Source organism: Scyliorhinus torazame, chromosome 7 (genome assembly GCF_047496885.1).
Source record: "Scyliorhinus torazame isolate Kashiwa2021f chromosome 7, sScyTor2.1, whole genome shotgun sequence".
NCBI lineage: Eukaryota > Metazoa > Chordata > Chondrichthyes > Carcharhiniformes > Scyliorhinidae > Scyliorhinus > Scyliorhinus torazame.
Genome location: NC_092713.1, coordinates 190,272,459 through 190,291,304, shown reverse-complemented (window position 1 = coordinate 190,291,304; position 18,846 = coordinate 190,272,459). Strand labels below are relative to the sequence as shown.

The 18,846-nt window shown below is 44.7% G+C and overlaps 1 protein-coding gene across 4 annotated transcripts in view; it reads right to left on the bottom strand.

Moving 5' to 3' along the window:
- Positions 1-8,671, bottom strand: part of ebf1a (EBF transcription factor 1a) — a 551,914-nt gene extending 543,243 nt beyond the window's left edge. For 2 of the 4 annotated variants that reach the window (XM_072511900.1, XM_072511901.1), the window contains exons 1-5: positions 7,561-8,668; positions 6,724-6,880; positions 6,129-6,192; positions 5,364-5,419; positions 503-576 (exon numbers count right to left, since the gene is read on the bottom strand). In XM_072511900.1, the coding sequence (XP_072368001.1) occupies positions 503-576; positions 5,364-5,419; positions 6,129-6,192; positions 6,724-6,880; positions 7,561-7,694 (485 nt within the window). In that variant the 5' untranslated portion in view covers positions 7,695-8,668. Of the gene's footprint in view, positions 1-502; positions 577-5,363; positions 5,420-6,128; positions 6,193-6,723; positions 6,881-7,560 lie in introns of all 4 variants that reach the window. The other 2 variants (XM_072511902.1, XM_072511903.1) reach the window with 2 other exon arrangements.
- Between the last annotated feature and the right edge of the window lie 10,175 nt (positions 8,672-18,846).

The window sequence follows — 18,846 nt, the reverse complement described above, 5'->3', positions numbered from 1 at the left end:
AAACTGCGTGGCACAAGGAGGAAATCGGTTGGGAGTGCATAGGGAGAAAAAGGAGAGATTCCTGTTTTGTATAAATGTATTTCTATGTTCAAAATATGTGACTATGATCTTCCATGTACTGGGATAATGAAAGTGCATGCTTCCTGTACAATACAATACACGTTAATGCGACATACTGGACATAAACCACCGGTCAAACTAACGCATACCATTTTTTTAAAAGAAGACCACAAATAGTTTTGAAGCTCATTTCAAAGACTGCAATTGTACTTTTGGAAGTCCTTCTGCAAGAAACCACTTTGGCTGCACGGTGGCTTGTCCAGAGTTGAGAACACTTCAAGCTTAATGAGCACAACAGCAAAACCTACGTCTAAGATTATAACTGAAGTTTGTAACCTGGGGGATGGAGTGGGTGGTGGTAAAGACAATGAAACTCACTATATTGTTCTTACACTCGCAGGCATGGTCAAATAGCCTTTGGGACGGCTCTGAACTTCCTTACCTGCACATGATCTCATGCGTGAGAAGGACTCGACACATTTCTGGATTCTTGTCCTGCCCCTCATACACGATAGCCTGGGACAGAAAGAAAACATTTGAACTGTGAAGCCCCGATTCACCTCCACACTCATTTTCCCAGCAGATTATTTTGTTGTTGCTGTTCTTCAATGCCAGAATTTGAGCGTCACTGCTAAAGTTGGCATTTATCTATCTGTCGCTAATTGTCCTACCAATTTGCGTTGCTTGCTAGGTTGCTTCAGAAAGTATTTAAGAATCAATCACGTTGCTGAGGGATTGGAGTCCCATATCGCCAGACTGCATAAGGAAAGGGGGGGGCGGGTACAACAGATTGCTTTTTTAAACAACTGAATTCATGTTGTGATGTTGCCGTGGCAGGATTTGAACTCACATTGTCTGGATTATCAAGCTCCTCTATTCAGTAATATAGCTATTATACTGTCATACTGACACGCGGATCTTATATATAACCAAGATGTTCAAGTTCCATCGATACCGAAGTACAACATTTCCCAAATCAAATCGTTGACCGTTCGAGGGAATGTTACAGTATTTTACACTGACTGGTACAAATCCATTGAAGTATAATAATCGCATTGCTCCAAAGGATGGAGTTACATACTATCTAAATGGCAGCCCCCAAAAAACAGAACAAATTGAATGACTTTGTTATTCTGTAATTCACCTTTCACTATTCTCGTTCCCCCGGGGTATTTTTTATGCGTTAACGGTCTGTATTACCGTTTGCTGACTCCGTGTTTACCTATAATCTCAGTTCACACCTACAAATCTGCCTTCGCTGAATTTCAGTCAGAATCATTAAAGTGTGCTGGCAATTTAACCAAAAATCAAAGCATCATGTGACATTTAAACTCTGGGACTTCCTTAGACCTTAGCATACTCTCCTCACAGAGTCACTTCTTAGCATACTCTCCTCACAGAGTCACTTCATCAATATTAATCGTGGAAGTATTTTTTCTTCAACGTTTATTGATAACAGTTTATTTTATTTTTTGCTGGCAAGAGAAGGTGTTTTGTTTTGTTAGTTCAAACTGAGAAACACATGCCAACAGTAATTGGAGGGATGGAGGGGAATGGAGCCCAGATCGGGCCCGGGAGACGGTGCTGCAAAAGTATACATGTACCTCAATGTCAGTCTTTTCCACTCTCATCGGTATACTTCAGATATGGCGATTTTACAGAGCTGGGGGTGGGCGGGGGGTTACATAGTTTTTTTAAAAAGTAGGCACTACCTATTTTGTAAAAGTTGGCAGCAACATTGTCATTCTATTTGGCGCAACTATGATTATCAATTGCTCCAAAGACTTGGCCAATTATATCGCAACTTCCGAATGGGCATATTACTCATCTGCCTCCGATGCCAATCAAAACGCTCCCCTCCGCCCGCTGGTCGCTCACTACATAAGGGGGTGCAGCAACTCCACGTTGAAGGAAACCCCTCATTGTCACTTCAACTAGGGTTGTTGCACCGTGAACAAGCGTTGTAAAAGGTGAAGGGTGACACACAATAGGGCACAGGTCTGCATTTCTAAAAGCAGGAAGAGGGGCAGTTACACAGGTGCCAACAGAGAGGGAGATGGAGAGAGAAAGAGGGAATGATCTGACTTCTAGAGGAAACAAAGTGTAAAATACCTTACACACAAATTGTTATGTCATGTTAACTGCTACAGTTATCAAATTGTGAATTTAGACAATAGGTGAACGCACTGTAACTCTGGATAATTACTGTATAATTCCTGGTCTTTGCACTCACAATGATCCTGTGACTCTGTGCAACCTGGTATATTTTCGATATTACTTACACCACTATAAATAATGGACCAGAATGGAAATCCAATATACAATGCTCATTACACGGTTGGCTAATTTCATGTTAATTTCCACATTTGCAAAAAAAGATGTTCCTCCACAAGGTATGTCTCACTATTCATTGCCCAGATAAAGGATACAGCGTGTGGTGGTGTGTTTAATGTACCCCCCCCCCCCTCATCAGAAAGCAAGTTAATATGATGTAAAAATGCACAATCGGGAAGGGATAAGTGTGGGGGGGGGGGGTGGTGGAGAATATCATTGGGATCGCTGGTCATCGCAGTGAGTTGAGGCTGGGGTGAGAGGTTTGGGGTTTGGAGGGGGGGCGGGGGGGCGCGTTGGGCAGACTGTGGCCCCGGAGACAAAGCTGTGCGGAGAAGGAATGGGGCAGCAGATTTGGAGAGATATTTGCGGACAGATGGTGAGCGCCGTTCAGTATGTCACCCCAACTGCTCCCATGTGTTTATTGTTGTTTCCGCCAGCTCTATTTTCTGTGTGAAAGCTTAACCCCGTTCCCTGGTAGACACACAGGAGAAGCCAACAACAGAGGCGAGAAAGAAAAGAAAATCAGGAAAACAGAGAACTCATCGGCACTCCTCGTGTTTTTTTTAACATATATCAGATGAATACACTATAAAAGCAATATATTAATAAATGATTTAACAAAAAAAAGTATTAAATCTAGCAGTAGGAATACGAACCCCTTGAAAGCGATGTGTTTGATCGAAGTGCTATCTGGGATTTTTTAAACTTCATTCATTTTTAATGCATGCAGATAATTATTCTTCTATTACACATGCGGGGAGAGCATGCGATCAGACATTTAGAATAATATTCCATCTGACTAGATTTATGTAGGTTGTAAGGTACAAACCCCTGCGATGTTTTAGAATTGATGCTATGCGTTTGGTGTTTGAAATAGAGTTAAACATGTTTTAAAAAATAAACATTATATATGGTCACATCAGAAGTTTGATGAATTCAGATAATCAGATTCAGGAGGTCAAGCACAGCCGCAGGACCCAACAATGTCCTCGGCCCTTCCAGGAAATAAAACGGACTCTCAGGAATCACAGTGATTTTAATGGGGAGCATTTCCTGTCCCTTTCATTCTGGACAAATCCCAGCCATCAAGGGATGTCCTCCAAACAATCCAAATATATATCATCAACCTCAGGGCACCCCGTTTTGTGTGTGTGGGGAGGGCGTTTGGTTTATAAAATCAACGGACTGCATGTAGTCCAGAGGGGAAATAATTGCAAGAACAAGCTATTTTGAGAGCGGCGTGGCCACATCGTTAAAAAAAAGTTAACTCGAGTTAATTTGGCTTTCCCGCAAAGGTTATAACTATATCCGAAGATATATATTGCACAGATAAACGCACGTCACGGAATTGCTGTTAGCATCGTGATTAATGGCGCATTGATTATGTTAACAAAGGTCTGATGTATATTTTTGAACTTGTTAAAATGCGGCTTTGTTTGCACATGGATCAACATTGCAGAGCTGAAATTGGGAATTCTCTCTCTGATTCCAGATGCGCCTCTCTCTCTCTCTCTGACCTGGTCTGGCAGAACTCAATAGCAGGAAATCGCGTTCAGAAAGAATATCAAAAGAACTGCGGAGATATTTTCAAAACAAGAGTTGCCTGTTGATGTAATGATTTGTCTGGAGCAGGAAGCGGGGTACATTAAGAACCAAACGTGGCCGAGAAGGGAGGGTGAAGATTTCACACACACACATATAATGTTTGTGCATTTCAAAATTAATATTTTTATCGATGTAAAATTATGTCCGTTTGCAGCCGCCTTGAAATTGACTAAAGACTCCAGGAGACCGAAGAAGGGGGAAGGGACTGAAATGAACATGTGGAAATAGACTGCAGGTTCCAGCGCGCGAAGTGGTGAATGTCTGGTGGAGGGACGGAGAGTGAGTGTGTGTGGGGACACAGTGACAGCCCCTGAGTCTTGAACCATGAGGACACACAAGAGCATAATTATAAACACCGAAATTAAATTTAAATTCAAGGGATACGTGTGGCTCAAATAACGGACAAAATGCTGCTTATTGACTAATATGAATCTAAAGTTGAGCGAATTTGTATTTAGAGTTGCTGCTCGCCTAAAGCTGGACGGAGTCGTGATTTATAACAAACTGGAATATTTAGTCCTGCAGGAGAGTTGTTGACGATGACGAGAGAGCCAGCTAACCTAGCGAAACTGGAAGCAGCCACGCAAATAAATCTGATCAGAGCCTGGTGTTAAAATGGATAACTTGTCCAGTGTGTTGGCAGAATCGGCCGCTTCGCGCTTTGAACCCCATTGCCCGCGAATAAAACAAAAAGTGAAATTAATAAAAGTGGAGTGAATAAAAGTGAAGTGAATAAAAGTGAAGTGGAATTAGTGGGGGGGGGGGGGGGGTCGATCTGGGTAAATACGAAAATAAAAAGCTCTCAGTCTCCCACACTCTGAAATATTGACACGTTTAAATTGTAGCAACTCCCTCCACGGACACTTTGGAAATTGTGGGGGCCCTTCGGAGCGCTCCCTTCATGTCAGATCGATTTATCTCTCGATCTTAATCCATTGGAGATCTCCCCACCCTCCCTCCCCAGCTAACCATTCACCACACCCCCTCACACCCCACTTTACCCTACTGGGGGGGGGGGGGGGGTCAGAAAACTTTTTTTTTTGCATGTGTTGTCTGTTTTGTGTCGGACACATGGAGCAGCTTGTAAATATCTAACTTCCCCAAAACCTCTCTCACTGATTACCAAAACACATCAAGTTCTGCTGTTGTCCCTGCCTTGACTTTGACCGTGTGGAACAAGTATATCTGTTATGGGGGGATAAACCCGGCATTTTATTTAGACTGGAGAAACGGTATCGCCACGACCTGTAGCTCAATCTCAACTCTCCGGGCACGTTTAAAACCGTTGTCAATTCTTTTTACACGCTTTCCTAAGATTTTAAACAAAACTGTCCTGATAGTCACTGGAATAAAGATCACCTTACCTGTTTCGTCATTGAGTCGATCAGCCGCACGTACAGATCTTGCTCTGTCCTGATCCCTGAATATGACAACATATTGAACGAAGACTGTCAGATTCACTCCATCGCTGCTATTTTAGAAATACTGGGAGCAGCAGTCTGATTTTAATTTATGTTCCCACCCACCCCTCCACTGCTCCCCGCACTCAGAATGGGAACACTGTGAAGCATTCCGCAGAATAACGCAAAGCAGTGAATTGAGCTGGAAATGTGCTGGGTTTACACAGAGAGGGTTGGCGGTGATTAATACAGAGAGGGGCAGTGCTGCTTGAAGACGGGCTATGTTGCATGGACAAGGCAACTGATGCAGAAACTTGGGGTTAGGGGAACACGCTAATGAAATGATTCCGGCTTCTTTAGAAATACTGAAATCAAAAAAGCAGCGACAAATGTGTGTGTGAGGGGGGGGGGGGGGGGGGGGGGGGCAGCGGTTAGACTAGTGCCAGTGACCTGATGGACGCGCGAGTGAGATGTGCATGAGAGCTTGGCGGGGAGCAAGTGTGGGCTTTTTAAACAGCGCCAAGTTTCCAAAGAAACTATATCTTTTGCCCGCAAGCGGGGCAATGTACTGGAAAGAAACCGAGGAATAATCGAGTTACTCGGCAGCTGAGCTGGACCTTCGCTGTCCAGCACCCCCCCCCCCCCCCCCCCCCCACACACACACAAAGATCCCAAAGAGGCAGCTCCAAGTTAGCAGCAATTGTCAAAGGCGAGATACAGGCAACTTACCATTACTGTACAGCAGTTGTAATCTGTAATGAATCCCGTTATTGGTCTTCTCCCCACCTATTTCCTGAAACAAGTTTTTAAAAAAGATGCGTATTCAAAAAAATTTGCCAACTAAAGTCAAATATCAATTAAGATCCATGTTTTTTTAAGTTATCGAGCTTCGAACACGCGAGATTCCGGTCTCTGGATCGTTTTAAGGATCTATGGGGCCAGTGACCCACTCGCCCAAAACCTGGGAGATTTTAAATCTGAAATTTTGGGCAAAATTATTTTACAATTTTGTCCGCCCCCCATTTTAGTGTGAATAGTTTGGCTCGGTTAAGCATCGCTTATTTGGCATGTCTGTGCATATATCGACACATATAAGCGTTCTTATATCAGAAAATATTCCCAACATGTTAGGATTTCCCTGTTTTGTATAAACCAAAGCGTTGGTCTAATAGCTGTCGTGCAGCCGCCGGTCATGACATAGTTTCTAGGCAGCTCTGCTTGAGGCGCTCCGCCTGTCCCCTTCCCATGAATAAACTTTCCGCCCCCTTCCCTCTCTCCTCGTCCCTTCAAACTTTTCTATCTGAGAATGGATTCCCAAACTTACTTTCTCTTTCTCCACGAATCCTACGAAGGCTGTCCGCTCGATCTCCACGGGCTGACCCTGGCGATCGTAGAGAGCCAGCACGAAGTGGAAGAAGTTGGATTTGCGCAAGTTGGAGGGCGGCTGTTTCTCGAAATGAGCCCGGGCCAGGCCCACTCCGCTGCGGGCAGACAAGAGCAGGGTGAGTCGGGGAACAGAAAAAGCAAACGCGCGTCCCAAATTTTTTTACAGCAACAACAACAAAAAATCCCTCGCCGCTCTCCCTGACCGTGTAGAAAACTCGCATTTATTCTCGAAAGTTAAAAAAACAACAACTTCCCAATGCCATTGGACAAATGAAAGATCCCAAAGTGAAGGGAAGACTTCGGGACATTCGCGGATTGAGTTGTATTGCGGTGTCAACGGTGGCCAGATGCTTTGAGTGACCTAGAGAACTTCTGGGGATGTTTTGGAGTAAGTCTGGGGTCTCTCATTGTGAAATGCATCATTTTTAAGTTTGGCGGTTTAAATAAAGTTAGCGCCACAGTTAAAACAGACAGAGTAACGGGAAGGGACCAATTGTAAAAAACAAATCAAAATCACTGTCTATTCTCAGTATCTCAAATTGTGTCATTTCACCCCATGTGCAGCAAGATTTAAAAACATATAGCAGGGACGGGCAATGATTGTAACATGAAACGGAATGTTTAAAATGTGTCAGGACTGTAAACATATACAGCTTTTGTTTAAGAGTTCCAAATCGACTTTGGTCAGACTCAGCATGTATTGTTAACCCATACACACAATAATGTACGTGTGTGTGTCTGTGTGAAGGAAAATTCACATAAACCCATTGCCTACCTCTGAGCGGCCGTGTTCGCATCCATAATCCCGGCTCCTTGGATCCAGGAGCGGACAGCATTGATCCCGCTTCCCAGTGGCTCTTCCTTCATGCTGCCCGCGCTGCGCTGAATATTCTCCTGAATCCCAAACATGGAAACACGCTTTCTTTCCCCCTCCCTCTGTGTGTATGTGTCTCTCTCTCTCTTCTCTCTGCCGTCAAAAAATAAAAGCCACCAGGAACCGGTTGAAGATGTTGAAACGCAGTTTTTGTCGCTCAAGTCAAGTATCCTCCAAGAGAAATGCAAATGCAACGCCTGTGATAATATCTTTAAACTGCGGGTCCGCCTGCCTCTCTCTCTCTCACACACACACACACTCACTCACACACACGGGGGAATCACTCAGTTCGTGGGGGGGGGGTGGGGGGGGGGGGAAAGAGAGAGAGGAAATAAAGGAGAGAGAAAGAGAGAAGAGTCCTGGAGATTGGTGATCCCGATAAGTGGAATATTCCCCCCAAAAAAGGATGGGGAGGGGGGGGGGGAGTCAGAAGGAAGGGGAGGGGAGTGAGGGGGTGGGGGAGGTGCTGTGGGGAGCAGGTGAGGTCTGAGACACACACACAAGATCAAGTCGAGCTACCGGGCTTTCCAACACCAAGTGTCATCGTCCAATTAGAAACACTAAGTTTATTCTGTCTGTGTGTGTGTCTCTATGTGTGTCTCTCTGTATGTGTGTGTGTGTCTCTCTGTGTATGTATGTGTGTGTGTGTGTGCATTCACAAACGGCTGTGTCTACCAGTCCCGGCAAATGAATGAGAAATGCTGGCGGGCGAGGTTTCCCTTCTCAATAATGCCGGGGATTTTGTTTTTGGAAAGGAAGGGGTGAGGGGTGCCGGGGAGGAGGGGGGAGTGGGCGGGGGAAGGTGTGGGTGGGAGTGATGCTAGTTCTCTGATCTCTCGGGGTGGGAAGACGAGGGTTGGTTTTGGTGGGGTGGCCGAGGGTGGGAGGGGAGGGGGGAGGGAGTGAGTGACGGGAGCCGGTTGCCCTGTGCGAATTCACCTCCCTCTGTCTTGCCTGTCTGCCTGTCTGCAACCCGGCGCTCGGAGCGACCCCACCAACCCCTCTCTCATCCCGGGGAGAGGGGTGGGAGGTAACAAAACCATGCTTCCCCCCCCCCCTCCAAGAATGGGTCGCCTCTCTGGAAGGGGTGGGAGTAGAATAGGCTGAACGATGACTGCCAAATATGGTAAAGCCCGCCCTTTCCCGAAGCCAATTGGTGCGATGTGTGTGGCTGATCGACAAGAAGTCATGACAATGGAGTAAAACATGTTTTGTTCTTGTTTTTATATCTGAAATTACAAAAGCGGGTAAAGGTACAAGGGATTCGCTGTTTTGAAAAGTATTATCTGCCCTATTGGATTGTTTTAATTGAAAAACATATGAAATATTGACATGTATGTTTTGTGCTGAGGAACACATTCTATAGCTGTCCCCTGTCTGGATAATTTCTGGGAAACAATTCCCACGAGGGTTACTTGGGTCCATTTAACAGTAAAGATATCGCAGAAAGCGAGGTCTCCCTCTTCAAACAGTTCCGCAACTTAATCTGGGAGTCACATCAAATTTCAGGAAATTCACTTTGCCTCCGTATGAGGGCTGCTATCAACAAAAACTAACCGTTTTCTCCTTTTCTTTAACTTCTTACATTTAGAAAGTTCTTGGAGGGGCCGTTAGACAATATATTTATTTTCTACGATGGTGTAATGCCTCCTGGGGATCAGTGAGCATTTATTTCAGGGCCTTTGGCATCTCGGGGGTGTTAGGGGGCGGCGGCGTGACTCCGGTGTCAGAGCAGTGACTGTCCAGATAACGTGTCTCTATGTAAAATGTAAATGTCACACATGGACACATATATACGTACACACACAGATACAAACATATACACACACCGGGACACAGATATATGCACTTAGAGATACAAACATGCACACACATAACAGATATATGCACATAGAGGTACGTACATATACACAGAGACACATTCAAATGCACACAGAGGTACAAATATATATATATACACACATAGGGGCATAGATATATACACAGATTCAAACATTTACACACACACAGGGACAGAGATATATGCACATAGATACAAACACATACACACATAGGGACACAGATATATACACATAGATAAAAACCTATGCACACATACAGGGACACAGATACGTGCACGCATAGATACAAACATACATGGGTGGGAAAGTGGAGCTGAGTCCACAAAAGATCAGCCATGATTTCATTGAATGGTGAAGCAGGCTCGAAGGGACAGATGGCCTACTCCTGCTCCTAGTTCTTATGTTCTTATGCACACACACACATACATGCAGACATAGATGCAAACATATACATGCACAGGAACACAGATATATGATCACGGAGATACAAATATATGCACACAGAGATACAAATATACACACATACACACAGGAACACAGATATATGCACGCAGAGATACAAATACATGCACACAGAGATACAAATATACACACATACACATAGGAACACAGATATATGCACACAGAGATACAAACATATCCACACACAGGGACACAGATACATGCATAGATAAATACAAACATACACACACACAGACATATACATGGACACAAAGATGCAAACATATACACAGAGGAACACAGATATATGCACGCAGAGATACAAATACATGCACACAGAGATACAAATATACACACACACACACACAGGAACACAGATATATGCACACAGAGATACAAACATATCCACACACAGGGACACAGATACATGCATAGATAAATACAAACATACACACACACAGACACATACATGGACACAAAGATGCAAACATATACACAGAGGAACACAGATATATGCACACAGAGATACAAATATTAAAACATTTTTTTTAGAGTACCCAATTATTTTTTTCCATTTAAGGGGCAATTTAGTGTGGCCAATCTACCTAACCTGCACATCTTTGGGTTGTGGGGGTGAAACCCACGCAGACATGGGGAGAACGTCCAATCTCCACATGGACAGTGACCCGGACTGGGATTCGAACCCAGATCCTCAGCGCCGCAGTCCCAGTGCTATCCACTGCGCCACATGCCGCCCTCAAAGATACAAATATACACACAGGAACACAGATATATGCACACAGAGATACAAATATACGCACACGGACACAGATGTATGCATACAGAGATACAAACATATACACACACAGGGACACAGATACGTGCATACATAGATACAAACACACAGACACATAGATGCATATAGAGATGCAAACATATACACACACAGGAACACAGATATATGCACACAGAGATACAAATATATGCACACAGAGATACAAATATACACACATACACATAGGAACACAGATATATGCATGCAGAGATTCAAACATATACATACACACACAAACCGGGATGCAGATAAACGCACATAGAGATACAAACATATACACACAGGGACACAGATAAATGCACATACAGAACACATGCACATAGGGATACAGATACATGTACAGTGTGATACAAACATATACATACACACACAGGGACACAAAATATGTACACAGAGATACAAACATACACACACATACACAGGAACACAGATATATGCACGTAGATACAAACATATACATACAGGGACACAAATATTTGCACACAGAGATACAAACATATATACACATGGACACAAAGATATATGTGCACAGAGATACAAACATACACACACACGGACACAGATATACATACACAGAGATGCAAGCATATACACACACTGGGCACAGATATATGCACACAGAATTACAAACACAGACACAGATATATGCACACAGATACAAACATATACACACAGACACAGATAAATACACACAGAGATACAAACATATACACATGGACACAAATATATGCACACAGAGATACAAATATATACACGCAAGGACACATCGATACACACATAGATACAAACATACAGACACCCAGGGACACAGATATATGCACATAGAGATACAAACATATACACACACAGGGATACTGATAGATGCACACAGACATGCAAACATATACACAGGGATACAGATATATGCATACTGAAATACAAGCATGTGCACATACAAGAACACCGATAAATGCACATAGAGATACAAACATATACACACACACACACAAAGGGACACATATATGCACACAAATACAAACATACACACCAGCACATGGAAATTGATATATTCACACAGAGATACAAACATATATATATATATACACACACACAAAGAGTCACTGATATACACACACTGAGATGCAAACATATGCAAGCACTCACACAGGGACACTGATATATGCACATAGATACAAGCATATATACACATGCACAGGAACACAAATATATGCACACAGAGATACAAACATACACACATACACATAGGTACACAGATATATGCACACAGAGATTCATAGAATCATACAGTGCAGAAGGTGCCCATCAGCCCATCGAAGCTGCACTGGCGCCACTTAAGCGCAGGCCTCCACACTATCTCCGCAACCCAGTTACCCTACTAAGGGGCAATTTAGCATGACCAATCCACCAAACCATCAAATCTTTAGACTGTGGGAGGAAACCGGAGCACCCGGAGGAAACCCACACAGACATGGGGAGAAATTTCAAACTCCAAAGTCACCCAAGGCCGGAATTGAACCCGGGTCCTGGAGCTGTGAGGCAGCAGTGCTAATCACTGTGCTGCCCCAAACATACCACACACACAGGAACACAGATATATGCACATAAAGATACAAACATATACACACAGGGACACATATATGCACACATAGATACAAACACACATGGACATAGGTATATGCACACATAGATACAGACACACACGCAAAGGGATATATATGTGCACATAGATACACAGACAGACTTAGAGCTATGCATACAGAGAAAGAGATACAAACACACACACACACACATAAGGACACAGATATATGCCCACATAGATACAAACACATACATAGCGACAGAGATATATGCACACATAGATACAAACACACATTCATAGATGCAAGCATACATATTTGAGATTACAATGCCGAATGATGCTCAAATTCATAACTTAATTGTCGTTTAAGTAGGGGATTTAAAAAATAAAATATAGCATGACATACATGAATCTTATTACCTCAAGAGCTTGATTTTTTGATATCTAAATCAGAGCGCTGTTCTGTGACATTGGGGACTGATTTATCTTGTAAAATGCCCCTTTATAATTGGATACTGGTTTAAGATTTAATATCATCGCGGGTTAAGCCTCACTGTAAATACAACAGGTAGCAATCTTCAACATGGGGCCACCTTTCCCATTCTCTTTGGATTGAATACAACGCGATTCACAGCTTCATGCTAATAGCTCCTCCGCCTGGAAGCGCTGACACTGTCGCTTCTCTCCCACCTCTGGCCAGTTTGGAGCCCAGGTCTCGAGTTTCTGTCGCCTGCGTTTGACAACACCGTCCTCGCCGCTTTACAGCTAGAATAGACGGCAACGTAACATCACTTCGGGAATGTTAGAAGTTGCAGTAACCCCTTTTTAGATTGTATGTGTGGGGTACAGAATCCTATCCAGCTGTTCCACCCTGATTTCAGGGGGAGCAGATGTTTCACTTATTACAAGGAGTAGGAACTGGCGATGTGAGTGATGTACCTTTGCTCAATAAAGCTTCGGGCAAAACAAACAGCCCAGAGACACCCCCCACCCCCTCCCGCCTGGTGTATGGAATATGACCAGTGTTGTGCCTTTAACTCGGGGGTTACGGTCTTGAAGGCGCAGAAAACAAATTGCAAAGGCGCAGTATCAATTTAACGTTTTTCAATTATCTTCAATTTCACAGGGTTTTTTTCTCTAAAGGATAAACTGGAAAGATTTGGAGTTGAAGGGAATGGAACACTTTGGACATCCAACTCCTGCTGGGAGAAGGCATGTTCCTTCCGTACGCTGCTCGCCAACAGTGTTAGCGAACAAGAATTTCCAACCCCTTTCCTGGGATTTAAACAGGGGAGGGAGGTGGTGGATGGGGTGAACTTCAGACAGGAGTGATATTCGTCCAGGGCACCGGCGTTGCTGTTCTCGATTAATCGATGGCACGTTGGACAGCAAAAGGTCGAACAAAATAAAGTGATAGCAGCCGAACACACTTTCAGTCAATATCGCGGCGGATACCTTGCAATATCGCATCAAAAAGCAGGGCAGAAGCGTGGCTAAATTAAACGAGTCGAAATGCATTCACACCTTTTGGAGTAAATGCTGCTAAATAGACAGGGTGGGCAGGTATTTGTAATTGACACAGAGAGCAAAGTGTTGTCAAAGTGCCGTTTAAAGCGGCCAATGAGAGATGGAGAGGCGGCAGATTTACTCCGGGGAGGTTTTATTTTGGTGTTATTTTAATTTATTGAAGATTTATTGTTATAATCGATTGCAAACAGTGCGGGCGTTTCCGACATTTCTTCTGCGAGAGCGGGCGAGCGAAAGGAATCGCCTCTGTGTTTTTCAGCTACTCACGATGTTTTAAATATACAAACTAGTTTTCCTCTCTCCAGCACACACACATGAGCGAATACAATAAATTGAATATTTGCCTTCTCTGTGACTGTCTCCGAAAAGTAACAAATCGTCCCAATTACAAACCCATTCTTTAAACGACAGTTGCTGTTGAATAATATTGGAAAAGGTTAATGATTTAAATCTATCGATTAGGCGAAAGCATGTTTTTCTGGGTATTACATCCCTCCAAGGTAACAGTGTTTGAATGAATTGTCACCCCAAATGCAGGTGCGGGGTGAGGGGGGGGGGGGGGGGGTGAGAGTTCGCGCAGTATAAACTTGGGAAGATCACACACGTTATTGCAATAGAAAATTCACCGTGTAATTCCTCTGGGCTATCGGATTCAATCAGGGTGGCATGAATTTCAAACATCACCAATGACATTTCACCGATATCCATATGCGTTGCAGCCTGCACAATGGGCAGGCCGAGCTGTACGGGCGCGGGATCTTTCTGAAGAGAATATGCCTTTTGGTGGATTGATTAAAGATAGGTAGCTGGAAATCACTGCCTTGTTCGGACTTGAGTGAAACTCCATTCGATTCGACCCCACAGGTCGAAGGAGGGGAAAATACATTCCACGTGGGGAAATAAAATTTCCCCAACTTGCCCCAACAGCCCCAACAGCGTACCCCACAACCCGTCGGCAATCTTACAGACCAGATTGTGGGGCTTCATTTATCTTATCATTTTCCCGAGTTCAAGTCTTGGCGTCAAAATGTGGGGTGTCACCTGGGACTGAGTCCCGTCCCTCATATTGTTCCAGCGGGGTTGTTTCCCGAGCTGTGACTGCCTCGCATGAGGAGAGGGAGAGACCTGGCGTTTGGGCGCCTCAACTAACCTCTCGCAAATAATTCCGATTGCCTACCACCTTCGATGTGTTTCACCATTAAAAAGTGTTAGGTGGGCGCGGGTCATGATATAGAAAGCACACGAGAATACCCTGGATATTCCTGCGATGTACAATATTGTCAATGAAACCCCTTGTCAAACCGCGTTTAAATTCTCTCACTCAGATCCTCGAACTGACAAGACGTGTTTAACAATTCCGCTCTAAGAACACGAAGCCTGGGACAACTACTGTCCAACTATAGCCCAGTTCAGATGGAAAGTTAATTTGCAATGCAAGTATAATGTTCTATACATGACATTGCATTTTTGGTTTTTTATTTGAGGGGGGGAGCTGGATTAATATATCAGGAAGCAGGAATGTGTGAGTTTTGGTGAGGGATGGATTAAAAGAGTTGGCATTAAAGGTGATTTGGAGGGAAAAATTGGGAGAGGGAGAAGAAAGCGGGAAAAGAACCGGGAATGAGAGAATTGAAATCACGGCGAGAAAGAACGAAATAAACCAACCGGGCGCTGGGTTGGGGAGTTGGAATATTGAGTGGGGGGAACATAAAGCAAATTGTGTCTGATTGGAGAGCATTCAGAGCACAAGCGCACCATCTAGCGGCGCGGTGTGTGCCCGCTGAGCCAAACCGTGGTGTAATTCCCAAACTCGGAGCTACCACCTTCCCGAACACTCAGTAATGATCGGGAATACGATCAAGTGTGTCTCGCGCAAAAGGAACAATTTGATACGGGGGAAATATACAGTGAATAACCTCTCGCTGGAGACGCTATTGATTCCTCTGCACATTGTGTGAAAGCTAAGAGATGACCTATCACGCGGGTCTGTAAAATGTGAAAGTTTTCGACAGATTGGACTTTAAGCGTATTTGCACTTGTGAGGAAGAGCTAGATGCCAACAATGTACGATAGTCACCACGAAATCAAATTGGGATCTCAGAGCAAATTTGTTTCTTCAGAGAATGTGCAACATTCACATGGGAAGAGTCGAGGCGAATGGTATAGGTGCATTTAAGGGAAACTGGGCACGGGGAGAAGGGAATATTCTGTTAGAATTCAATAAGGATGAATGGAGGAAGTATACACGCCGGTTTGAAATGGTTGGGTCAAATGTTTTTGCACTGTATCTTCCTATGTTATCCTGTGCAATGGGAGGAAGGTTGTGTAAAATACAGACACTGTTTCTAAAGCACAAACCTGGCCATTTGGCCTGTATGATCTATGGCAGTGTAAAGTTTATAAACCCTTTCTGAAATATCCTTTAAAACATATCAGAAAAAAATAAAGCCCATTAATCAACTGGGAGATTGTGAGCAAAATAAAATTATTTAAACCTCTTGTCAGCTATTGTCATTCGAAGTTACAGAGGTAAAATTATGCATGTGTACATACGTAATATACATACAAGTATATATGATCGTTTATATAAAGATATAAGAACTACGCATATACACTAATACCCAAATAAAAATTGAAAATATAGAACAACCCATCATTGAGGAGGATAAAATAACATTTGAATGCAGGTCGCAGCTTGGGACTGAAATGTAGCAGACACATTTCTGTTTTTGTTTCAGATTCCAGCATCCGTAGTAATTTGCTTTAATCTTCGACACATGAACTGCTTTGGTAGGACTGAATAAGAGGGATTGGGGGGCAGAACACGGACGAGTTAAGAGGTGAGTATTTTAGTTCCTATCACCAGAAGCGGGTCTTGGGTGTCATGGTCGATAAGCAGGGTTTAAGCTATGAAGCGATCGAAAAGAGGCGAACGGTATAATAGCGTCATCTGAAGTCAGGCAGTGAAATGGAATTAACGGGTTTAAAGATTGAAAACAGGTCCAGGACAGAAAGGATGGAGCGGGAGCTCATTAAGAGCAATGGCCAAGGAACCAGGGGTTGAGGCCGTAATTGCTCGAGCCAATGCTGAGAACTGGGGGGGGGGGGGGGCACAGGTACGCGTCACCTCCTTAAGGTAGGACGTTTGGATGGGGATGGAGAGCAGGAATGTCAAGTGACGAGACATCTGGAGGTCAGGATCACAGGGAGGAGGCTCAGTAAAGCGGTCATCCAAACTGCCCCTGGTGTCCCAGAAAGCAGCAGGGGTCTGGCTGCCCAAGGCGCTGTACAGCCCGCTGGGAGTTCCTTCCAAACAGAAACACGGCAACCCATTGAGGGAGATACACTGGCGCGGATTCGTTTGGGCTCCGTTCCGATTGGCAGGGTTCCTGGGACACACATGTGTGCCAGAGCTGGAGACTGGTGGACATCCAGGTGTATTGCCCCAGGCCCTGGAGAGTGACCTGGGGGTGGAGCTGGACATGACGCGACAACACAAAGGGACAAGGTCACACCGAATTGTATGTTCACCTGTACCTTGCTAATTAAATATTCGTTCAATCCCACACCACTCCCTCCCCTTCTTCCCCACTTACTGATTTTCTCACCCTCAGTGTTTTCGGTTGAAGGTGGGGTTAATTTTACAATGGGGTTACACCGCACAAATATTGGGATATGCGCTGGCTTGGCATGCCGTTGGAGAATGAAGGAAAGAACGAGTTAATGCAAATAGTATTTTGGAAAGAGGCCGAGGCGCAAAGTTTTGCAATACCGAGTTCTGTGCTGCAGCTGATCAACATGCCTGGAGATGGCCATCTACCATTCCTGTATCAAGAGTGACATCAAGCGGCGGTGTCCAGGTATTACAGGACGGGGACTGAACAAGGAGGAAAAAAGGCGATTGATTAATGATGAGGTGGCTACTGCGGCAAGGTAACTCAAGAGTGGAATTTGATATCTCCGCCCAGATTAGCGATTTAACTCGCTGCCCCCTCATCATTTCAAACCTGCCTCAACCTCTCCTGCTTCCTCTGTGAACATAGCACCTCCCCAATTTACTAATGACACTGGACTCGAGAATTAAACTCTTCTGCGAACAGATTATTTTATCCCAGACCATTTTAGCAAGTCCTAAATTTACTGTCTTAAAATAGACCCAGCGCGTGTAATCAAACTCGACTGGACTCCAGCCGTGGCTCAACCCCAAAGCCCAACGTCAAATACTTGCTAAGCATCAGGTAGCCAGTGTCATCATCCAGGTCCTTCAGAAATGACGCTTCGATTAAGTGGCAGTCAATAAATTCCACGGGAGTGTAAATATTTTAAAACCTCAAAAACAGGAGTTGGGGGGGTTGCAATGTTTCCAGGAAAAGGGTCTCTTTAAGCCGCCAGATCATCTAAACTAGGCCCATGTAACAGCCGAACTCACTTTCAGGATGTTCTGCCCATCATTTTTAGTCATCATTTTATCGCAAGGAACTTTAACTCCCCCACCCCACCACCCAAACCCGACACCCCGACCCCAATCAACCCCGACCCCCACCATCAACCAACCCCGACCCCCTCACCAACTGACCAACCCTGACACCCCATCAACCAACCAACCCCGACCCCCACCAACCAACCAATCCCCGGCCCCCTCACAAACCGACCAACCCTGACACCCCATCAACCAACCAACCCCGACCCCCACCAACCAACCAATCCCCGACCCCCTCACAAACCTACCAACCCCGACCCCCCATCACCAACCAACCCCGACCCCCACCAACCAACCAATCCCCGGCCCCCACCAACCAACCCTGACCCCCCACCAACAACCAACCCCTACACCCACCAACAACCAACTCCGACCTACAACCAACCCCGACCCCCCATCACCAACCAACCCCGACCCCCACCAACCAACCCTGACCCCCCACCAACAACCAAGCCCGACCTCCACCAACAACCAACCCTGACCC